The sequence below is a fragment of the Fistularia commersonii genome, chromosome 28, assembly GCF_037954325.1.
Source record: "Fistularia commersonii isolate RoL2024-O1a breed Wild chromosome 28, RoL_Fcom_v1.0, whole genome shotgun sequence".
Taxonomy (NCBI): Eukaryota; Metazoa; Chordata; class Actinopteri; order Syngnathiformes; family Fistulariidae; genus Fistularia; species Fistularia commersonii.
This window is the reverse complement of record NC_141311.1, coordinates 9,579,314-9,589,253: the sequence shown is the minus strand read 5'-3', so window position 1 is coordinate 9,589,253 and position 9,940 is coordinate 9,579,314. Positions and strand designations below refer to the sequence as shown.

General features: G+C 50.5%; 1 protein-coding gene across 1 annotated transcript; it reads right to left on the bottom strand.

The window, feature by feature from the left end:
- Positions 1-2,569: 2,569 nt before the first annotated feature.
- paqr4a (progestin and adipoQ receptor family member IVa) lies at positions 2,570-9,603 on the bottom strand. Its single transcript, XM_086175421.1, has 3 exons — positions 8,810-9,603; positions 5,289-5,507; positions 2,570-4,504 (listed from the first exon to the last, which is right to left on the bottom strand). The coding sequence occupies exons 1-3, from the start codon at positions 9,081-9,083 to the stop codon at positions 4,071-4,073; spliced, it is 927 nt and encodes a 308-aa protein (XP_086031547.1). The 5' UTR covers positions 9,084-9,603; the 3' UTR covers positions 2,570-4,070.
- Positions 9,604-9,940: the final 337 nt, after the last annotated feature.

Below are 9,940 nucleotides of genomic sequence, written 5' to 3'. Positions count from 1 at the left end.
AGACACATTTGCTCGGCGGGTTTGGAGGACCCGCCGTGACATTGCAGATATGAAGCAAGGATAACAGACAGACCCTCTGCGAACTCCTCCAGGAAAAAAAAAAAAAAAAAACAAATAAACAAAAAAAAAACCTCTTTTCTCCATCTGTACATGGACCAGCGTCATTATTAGGACCCAAGAATAAAAGGAATTGTAATAATCAATATATAACAATAGTTCCGATGTGTAATCCGCATGTTATAAACAGGTTATTAACAGGCTATCCGGCACCTGCATTGTATTAAAAAAAAAAAAAAAAACAGAAACTTTTGTTTTCAAAAGTTTTTTTTTTTTATATTTAACATACAGACAAAACACAAATTTAGGTTTCATTTTTCTACGTGTTTTTTTTTTTTTACTTATACTTTAGAGACACGCCCCATCCGCCCGGGCAGGGGGGAGGTAAACAGGACATCCCGTGGCCGTGTTATGTTCAGCTGAGGGTCGGGCCTCGGATGTTACAGCTACTGTTACGGCACCCTGAGAAGCGGGACGTTGGAGCCGATCCCTCCGGTACAGTGAATCAGAGAACAGCTTCACAAGCGCAGAAACACTGCTGCGTATCCTTCTGCGTATTATGCATAGATAGGCCAGTGGTAATCATGAGGTATTCACATGCCCACTAAGATCCCACCCCGCCCCGACGCGCTGGCCGCCCCCCCCCGCCACGTGTGACTTGAAATCATTTGAATTCATCAGAACAATCGAAAGCCTCTCAACATCAGTGCAGGAGTGTATTTTCGGTGTTTTCCTCCGCGTCATTCGCGTGCATATGTCTCCGTCGCGGTGCCTTTTTTTTATTTTTTTTTTTATGTTTGCCACCTGAACACGTCAACAGGCCTGGTTCCCTTTTTTTTTTTTTCTTTTAATTTTGGCACGGGCCGATTCACTGTGATCGAGGACTGCCTAAAGAGTGCTTAAGGAGTATCTAACGATGTCACAAAACTAGCATACATGAGCCAAGCCGCCCCTGGTGGTGAGGTGAAAGCGCAGAACCCCACCCGAACCCCCCCCCGCCGGCTGAATCAGATGGAATACCGATAGTTCAACTGTGACCGCCATCTTCCTTTTTGACCTCATTCTTGCTCCTCCCGCAGATTGACAGGTCGACGATCGGATCTGGTACATTAGTTTGAAACGAAACAAATCAAAACTGGCCAAGTAACTTTCACCTGGTGCTTCTCTGGTAAACGTAAAGTTCATGAACTGGCACAGAGGTCGCTGTCGGACGGCGCCCCGATTCATGCCTCGCTTTGTCCCTCATTAGAAAAATAATTGTAAAAAAAAAAAAAAAAAAAAAAAAGCGCTTCTTTATGGCAAACCATCAAAACCAAAGTCATATTCCTTTCTTTAACAGGTGTTACTAAAACGACTGGGGCATTCCACAGCTTTTTCATGCTATTTACATAATCCACCATGAAGATGCTGCCTGACTGAAACTGACTTGGATCCAAAGCCCTTTGCAGATCAGGGAACAGTGCGGTTTCCAGGATGGAGGTACTTTGCTTCTGACCTGATCCAATCATGATATATGGCGTGGCGGTGAGCCCAACCCTAACACACTCACACATAAACACACGGTAAACATTTCCAGGACATTATGATGCTACCTGGAAGTGGTCTGCAATCGGGTAGGTGAGCACCCCGTCAGAGTGAAACCTGTGTCGGAATTTTGACACCTCAAAGGGGGTTTGCGTGTCATCAGATGCGTGAGAAATGGATTCTCACTTGTGTCTTAGTGTTTGCACTCAGGGGAGGGAAGTGGTTGTGACCACTGGGGCTGGGAAGGAAGCGTAGCGTTATCTGATATAATAAAAGTCCCCCATCAGCAGGGGACCTGGAGCGAAGAGCTGCCCGAGATTCAGAACTCATGGCCCGTAATACGGTGTGTGTGTGTGTGTGTGTGTGTGTGGGCACACGTCTTGGTGTTTTTAAATGTAAAATAAACAATGGCCACAGGGGAAGGATGTGGGTTTTGGAGGAGGGACTTCAGGGCAGCTGCTTACTAATTATCTAACCAGTTTTTTCCGCTGTTAGAAAAAAGAAAAACTAAAATAAGGTGTTAAAACAATATGTGTGCATTTGTGTCTGCAGCACAGGGTGTTCATTCTGGCTGATGAGTAACCTTCATCAGTGACCACACATCATGGGGTGGGTGGGGGGTGTTAACATTAACATTGCAACACCAAAGACTCTTTTTCAAACATACAAATTTGATCACAAAATTTGTAGAAAAGTGGGCTAATTCTGGGGATGCACCACTTTCCTCGAGCCTTCTCCCCACCTGTGGGGAGCACTGTTCAGACACATGCACATCTGCACTATAAACAAAGCCCGGCTTAATAAATAGGACAGTGGTGACAGTTACACTACTTTGTGTGCATTTTGCAGCTGCAGAAGTTGCTTCGTCTGAAGCCGCTAACAGCACAAAAACATTTTAATAATTCACAACTTTAAAACTCCGCAGGACGTTAAGTGCCGACCCCCCCCGACCCCTTCCCTCCCCGCGAACCCCCTCCCCAAAGCGTTCAGTGCGGCGCTGATGCAGAAATGTAATGTGCACGTGACGGCATATTAGTGTAAAACACAAATATATAAAATAAACATTTAAAACATAAGGAATTAAAGTGCAGAGGAGTTACTCGCTTTAGACGGAAAACGTGCAGATCAGTGCTTGCAGTGAAAACTGCACTCGGAGGAAGAATTAACATTCAGGACACCGGGTCAGGTCGGCGAGCGGCGTCTCCACACGGCGCCGCCACTCGCTGACGTCTGCTCCTCAATGTAACAACCTTCGACTGGCAACCATATTTTTTTTTTCCTTTTTTAAAGGAGTGGGTTTGGAAATCCAACCCCCAACATAAACAAACACACTTGACATCCCTTCACACACAGGATGGAGAGGGAAAAGCAAACAAACAGAAATAAAAGAGAACATGCAACCGGAACGCCTTTCCTCTGGATCTGAGTGGTATTAACCATGTCAGTGTGTGTGTGTGTGTGTGTGTGATGGCGGATATGGACATGACGCGAAGGACGTAACAGGGACGTCCAAGTGGACCAGGTCATGTGATATCATTTCATCGAGGTGAACTCGGTCACCGTGTCAAGGCCCTTGAAGTCAGCAGCGAGGCCTCGCAGTGTTCTACGTTCTCCTGTGTTCTGGGATGGGAATCGAGGGCCGGTTCCAAACCATCCGATCCGCCTCTGAGCTTTATCGACACGGCCGGATTTTCCCTGACCCTGGCATGTTTTAAGAGTCCAGGCAGTGAGCGGGGGCGTGAAGAAGAACGCCACATTTTCCGCTCCTCACAGGCCTGCAGCTGCTTCCCAACCAAGCACCGCGTCCCGACATCCCGTGGACCGGTTGTTTGTCGTGCTTCACGTCAGCTGCTTGATCTAAACCAATCCCCCCACCCCAGCTCCAGCATTAAAGTTGAAAAATATTATTCAATAATGAAAAATCATCTTATCATATCGAGCTGAATGGGCTCTAGATTTGCCCGCCTCAGCTGTGCCTCCTCACCTTGTTTCTACGCGTCCTTTGTATTTACAGACCCTTGACGCCCGTCTGAGTCACGGAAGGTTTCAGTTTGGCAGGAGACAAAGTCTTGCGCTGTTTCGAGACATAACCTGTCACCTGATGTAACCTGAGGTCGACGCCAGCGCCCGGCTTCGAAGGGCCTACCTCCGTCTGCTGAGGGAACGGATCGGGAATCGATAAAGAGGCGGGATGCGCAGAATTGATGATCGGGTTTGTGTTGATAGAATCCCATCCATTCCCATCCCTGTGTGAGTGTGTGTGTTTGACTACGTCAAAATGCCTGTGCGTGTAATCGGACATTTCTTTTGCCTGCATTCACACGATATATATGACGATATGGACATTCGGAGGCGATCGTGTGCGCGGCAACATGTCGTCTCACCTGACGCCATCTGGCGGCTCTTTTCTGCCCTTCTTGCCAGAAATGCCCTCTGTCCGGGGTCCTTTGTTCATACACCCCATTGAGGGCGGGGGGATGCCGGGGGGGTCAATCTGAAGGACAGTTGTAGCTGTTGATCCACAGCAGATCGTCCAGGACCCCCCAGTGCAGGTAAAGGATGGAGCCCACCACCAGCACGTGCATGATCTGATGGCTGTTGCACCAGTAGTCAAAAAGTCCCGGCCGGAAGCGCTCCGGTATGCGGGTGATGTTGATGACCCCGCCCAGCACGGCGAGGGCGTCCATGGTGAGGAAGTGACGCAGCGAGGTGGGGCTGCCCCCGCCCACGCCCACCCAACGCAGCAAAAAAAAGGAGAAGCGGAATAACGCCTGCCAGGCGAAGGAGCGCAGGCGGCGAACGCTGCTGCGCGCGGTGACGGCACAGTAGATGGCATGGCTGGACAGCAGGATGTAGACCAGGAGGGCGACTGTGCGGATGAAGGGGTAACACAGGAGCGTGCTGTAGAGGATGGGCAGCGCTCCTGAGGAGAACACACACAAAACACACCATCACTTGAGCTTGAGGATCCATACCTGACTTAACAGCAGAGGATGCAGAAACAACCTCAGGGTTCTTACATCTTCAAACCCCTTAAGGTCACAGGAACTGAAATATGACCCCACCTTGACAGTAAAACAGCGGCTTCACACTCTTATTCTCTCTCTCTCATACACACACACACACACACACACACACGCACGTAGGTGCATGCATGCAGTTTGCAGCAGTGTGTTGATGGGAAGATCAGCTGAAACCAAAGTGACCCGGTGTCTGCTTTGTGATAGATATGAACAAACTCTCGCTGATGCAGATCGTTCCAGGGAGGGAGGGGGTCATGCAATGTCACCGGCAGGCGTTGTTTGATTCGACACCGAATACAGGGTTTGCGTTATTTAGAGGCGATGTTAAAATCGTATCTGATCGGAGTGTGTTCTTGTAGCTTCCGGGTGCATCGTGAGCTGATCTCCACCGTTTGCCCCCGTGCGTACATACATTTAAAATACTGCACCTGTGCTGTTTTTTGTTTTGTTTTTTTGAAAAGGCACTGCGGCCGGATCAATAACCTTTTTAGAACTTGGAACCCTGCTCGCATCGGCCAGTTGACTTGGCTCGGTACTCACAGAGGGTTTGTCCTGACGGATCGATAGCGGAGCGCGAACACCGCTGCGGTAAATCACCAACGAGCACCAGAGCGGAGAACCCGCCTTCAATGCAAACAAACGGGGATGTGAGATGAGATGGAGTGATCCTCCGAGGAAACTCACCTAGTGTGTTGATCATGCAGATTCCGCACACGTCCAGTTTGAGCAGGGTGTGGTAGACGGGCTCGCCGCCCTCGTGGTTCATGAAGAGGTGATAGAGCACGGAGCCCAGCTGGGGCGACAGGCAGGCCAGGAAGTGCACGACGCCCAGCCACGTGACGCTGATCTGGGACCAGGGGATGTTGAGCGGCAGCAGCACTAGGAAGCAAAGCAGGGGGATGCCTGAGGGGGGGGGAAAGTGGGGTTAGAGATCAAGGGTCAGCTGAGGAAATTACAAACACTCCATAGAGAAATAGGTGCACTCGGTTTTCATTTAATCAATCACTAATTCATTCATTCATTCATTATCAACTGCTTATCCTGCAATCAGGGTTCCAGGGGGCTTGAGCCTGAGAAGCGGGTACACAATGGACCAGTGGCCAGTCAATTCAACAGAAAAATTATATATTTTTTTGAGAGGCAAAGCTTAACTACTTGGGATGGGTCAGCTGTCAATCACAGGGCTACATATAGAGACATCCACTCATCCACCCTCATTCACAACTACGGACAATTTTAAGTATTCATTGAACCCGCTGACAGTTTTGGGACAGTGTGAGAAAGACTGAGAACCTGGAGACAACCCAGGCGGGAGAACCAGGTTATGTTTATCTTAAAACCTTAAACTGACTTTTCCAATGGTAAATCCCAGAATTATCTCTAATTCTCACAGAATTAGAATTCAGTGAATGATATAATGTCAGCTCGGTTTCCACATGAGGTGGCAGTGGGTGGGGACTGACTGGATAAGCGAACGCTGCAAACAAGGTCCAGTTACATATTGAGACAGATGATACTTAATGTTGACGTCCTGAAAAGCACGTCAGCAAGGAGTTTGGTTCTTTTTTTGGCCGGTGCCAGTTTTATCAGCTTAGTGAAGGGATGAGTGTGAGCACACGACTGCAGCCTCATGTTCTCATCCACACGCTTCATGTAGATATAACATTACCAATCAGACGGCATGTTAACGAAACTGAAGCGCATATTCTTTTTCTTCTCCGACGTGTCATCTATCGAACGATCGCGTTTCAGTTTTGCTTTTGATCGGCAAAGTAATTACACATTAATAAATGTGGAACAGAAAATGGAAGTTTCTTTATATGGGCGTCCTGAGGCTGACAAAACACAAAGCACTGAGATAACGTGCACGCTGAAATGAAAAAAAAATGTCAAGCAAAGCAGAATGAAATAACACAGAAACTTTGACCAAACTGAATTATGGTGATGGATTACAGCTCTGGACTTTCCCTGCCGGAGGCTGTTGGCTGACAGACGAGGAGCTGCGTGCAGCCGAGAGCCGCCTCCAGCTATGCCCAGAGTGTGCAGACGCCAGCAGAAATACCGGCGAGGGGATGGGGAGGCGTGTGCGGCTGCCACAGACTGATCAGCGTGGTCCTTCGAGGTGACGACTTGGCAAAGTTTATTTACGGATTCCTTTATATTTTTTTTTTCCTCCCTCCCATTCACGGAATCAGTCAGGTGCTGCATGGCGGCCGGGCCCTCCAATGGAGCGCTTTTCTCACAGCGTTGTTAACCCCACTGTGACGCCTCGCAGCCCGTGTAAGAATCCACACGGGACCCATCAATCGCAGCAGCGTCCCGTCACAGCGGGGCTGCTGACGTCGGCGAAACGACCCGGCCCTGGTATGATTCTGTGCTTTCGCGCTACATTAGCGTCGCTGTCACAAGACCTCTGGACGCAGCTTATGATTAGGATGTAAATCACATCTTGTCTTTCATTGAAAATATTCTTTACTTTCACATGGTGCGGTTACAACGTGCTGCCTCAAGGGGCGACAGAGGGACGTTTCATTTTAAGCTTACTTAATAAACGTATTAGCATGCACTGAAAATATTCCAAGACTTAGCGAGCCTTGATGGCAAAATACCACAAAAAATAAATCGTATTTTAATTTCACAGAGCAGCCATATTTTCTCTGCCTTTGATTCAATATGGCTGTGAGTTTTTACCTCCGCTGAGAAGATTGTGAGACATTAGTTCAGCTGTTGTGCTTCCAGGCGGGCAAGAAAACAGTCACCCGTTAAAAAGTAGGTCACCAAAGTAGGAGAGGGACCACCAACATGCACGGAAGACAGGGGGTGGGGGTGTGGAGGGTTACATGTCGGGCCGGTATTCTCCCCGGGTCGGTGATGCAAATCCAGCTCAGACGGAAGACCGTCACATTCGGAAAATGAAGCCTCCTGATGCTAAAACCTCCATAAACAGGAGGTTGATTTTTCCGCTTGAGTACATTTTAGCAAAAAAATAAATAAAAAAAACATTTTTTCCTCGCTCGGGAGAAAACGGGCCAGGATGGAGAAAAACTGACCAGGACAGTGTCGATTATCAATTCCATTATTGCTCATCTTGCGAGGAGTTTTGAATTAAAACATGTTACTACTCAATGACTGATAGGCATGCAGACCTATATATTGCGGCCATCGATCAAGGGGCGTGCGGCCTTCAAGGTCCCGCTGTCAGTCAAAGCAGACACTCATTTATCCGCAGGTGATGTGCAGCAGCGGCAGCCGCCCCCACCAACGTCAAGGTGTGTGTCCCTGCCGGGAGATGCAGCCATCACTGAGGACACATTCTCCCCAAGATCCTGCTGCACCAGCTGGCCATATGCAGTGGTGGATCCAGACTGTGTGTGTGTGTGTGTGTGTGGTAGAGGGGGCAGCTACACAAAGAGAGAGAAACCTTGGGATGTCCAGGAGAAGGGCTTCCTGGGCCTCGCAGCTGTGCGTTTTTTACACCAAAAATGAGTGGACAGCTCTGGATTAGACGTCACTGTCCGTGGGGGGGTAAACGTCACTCCAATGTGATTAAGACTTTTCCTTGCAGTTAGCAGTTTTGTCCTGCCTCTGCGGGAGGAGGGGTTAATTAAACTATGATTGTGTCATATAGGGAGGCGAGGTCCTTTGACTGTCTACACAACTAAACACACACACACACACACACACACACACACACACACACACACACACACACACACACACACACACACACACACACACAGGCGTGACGTCAGATCCTGCGGTTGATTCTTTCCCCGATATTTGAAAGGGAATACTGATCGATAGAATCTTTAGCGGTGATGTCAGAGAAGACCCCGAATTGTCCGATCGTGTCCGTCATCAACCTCCGGACTGCGACCGGTTTACCTCGCTTTCCGTCCGGCTGCGGGTCCGAAAACAAACCGGTGTGTGCGGATACCAGAGTAGGGAAAAAAAATTCTCACACCTCTTTGAAAAACCCCAGCAACCCGAACGATCCTTCTAACCTCCCTGGTAGTTTCCTGCTGGTTTATTTATTAAGTAACACTTAATAGTAGTACTCCCTTGGTTTCCTTGGAAACACGCGTCACCCCCATCCCCATCCTGTCTTCCTGCGGGATAAAGTCACACACAGGCTGCTGGAAAGCCGCCGACTGGACCCCGCATACAGGCGCACACACACACACGGATTTGACAACGGTCCTCACCGTGCGTGTAGATGTTGCCGAGCTCGTTGTGCAGGTAGAAGAGGCTCCGGACGCAGTCGTGCACGGAGGAGACGGGCCGGTAGCCGGTCAGGACGTACTTATTGAACTGGAGGTGCGGCGGGGAGCTCGCCCAGTCCAGCAGCCGCGGTCCGCTCAGGAAGGCCATGGCGAGGCCGGCCGTCAGCAGCACCCCGCCGAGGAAACACACTACAGACTGTGCGCTGATATACACGTTGAGGAGGATTATTGCGGCGAGGACCTTGTGGGACACCATCGGGGTCGGTTCGGCTAGCCGCCTAGCTCGCCGCTAGCAAGCCGACGGTGGATCCGCGCCGGCGCCTGCTCGCTCTGGACCGCCGGTGCCGGTGTCGGTGTCATCCGCGGGGCTGGAGAGGAAGGCGGCCGCCCGCATGCATGGCGCGAATTCAGGACAGTCGGTGATCTTGGCATCGGGAGGGTGTCCGTCCAACACCGGGAAACCAGCGGGCGCTCCTTGTCATGTTCGAGCCGCTCCGGCGTCGGCTAGCATCGCGGTGCGGCGGTGGCGGTGGCGCGTCCCCGGGCGCGGATGCTGTGTGAGTCCATCGGCGTCCGGATGACTCGGAAACGGTGTGTGGAGTCCTGGTCGGTGGGAGTAGCCGGTGGGGAGGGAGAGAGATAGAGAGAGGGGGCGGGGGGCTAGCGGTTCGCAGCTCCACGTCCGCGGGCGGAGATGCCGGTGACCTTCCGCGGTGCCATGAGAACCCGACGGATTCGCTTGTGCCGGAGCAGAGATTTAGCGTAACGACTGCGGGGCTAGCAAAGCCGGGCTACCACCGTCCGCCGAGCGTCGACGACGGGGAAGCGGACGAGCTCGCCGGCAGACTCCGGGTCCTCGAAACGGAACTGTTTCTCCACCGCCGGCTCCCCAATTAGCTCCACCATGTTTTATTGGCCGTTAGTGTTCCCTGAAATGCAGCGTCCGCCGGAGGAGGAAGAGGAGGGGGGGGGGGTTACATTCCCTGCAACGCCTCAACATCGCTGTCAAGTTACAGTAAGGGAAACCTGACGTCACATCCGGTCTGTAGCTTTCAAAATAAAACCACGTGACACCTGCGGTGCTGCTCAAGATATTTGCGGTATTTTGGCGTG

Bases quoted from the DNA above. Each gene is read 5' to 3' on its own strand.
- paqr4a (XM_086175421.1), bottom strand. From the start codon at position 9,083: ATGGTGTCCCACAAGGTCCTCGCCGCAATAATCCTCCTCAACGTGTAT. The intron at 5,508-8,809 runs GTGAGGACCGTT...CCCCCCCCTCAG, and splicing joins CGGCAACATCTACACGCACG to GCATCCCCCTGCTTTGCTTC. The intron at 4,505-5,288 runs GTGAGTTTCCTC...TGTTCTCCTCAG, and splicing joins CTGCATGATCAACACACTAG to GAGCGCTGCCCATCCTCTAC.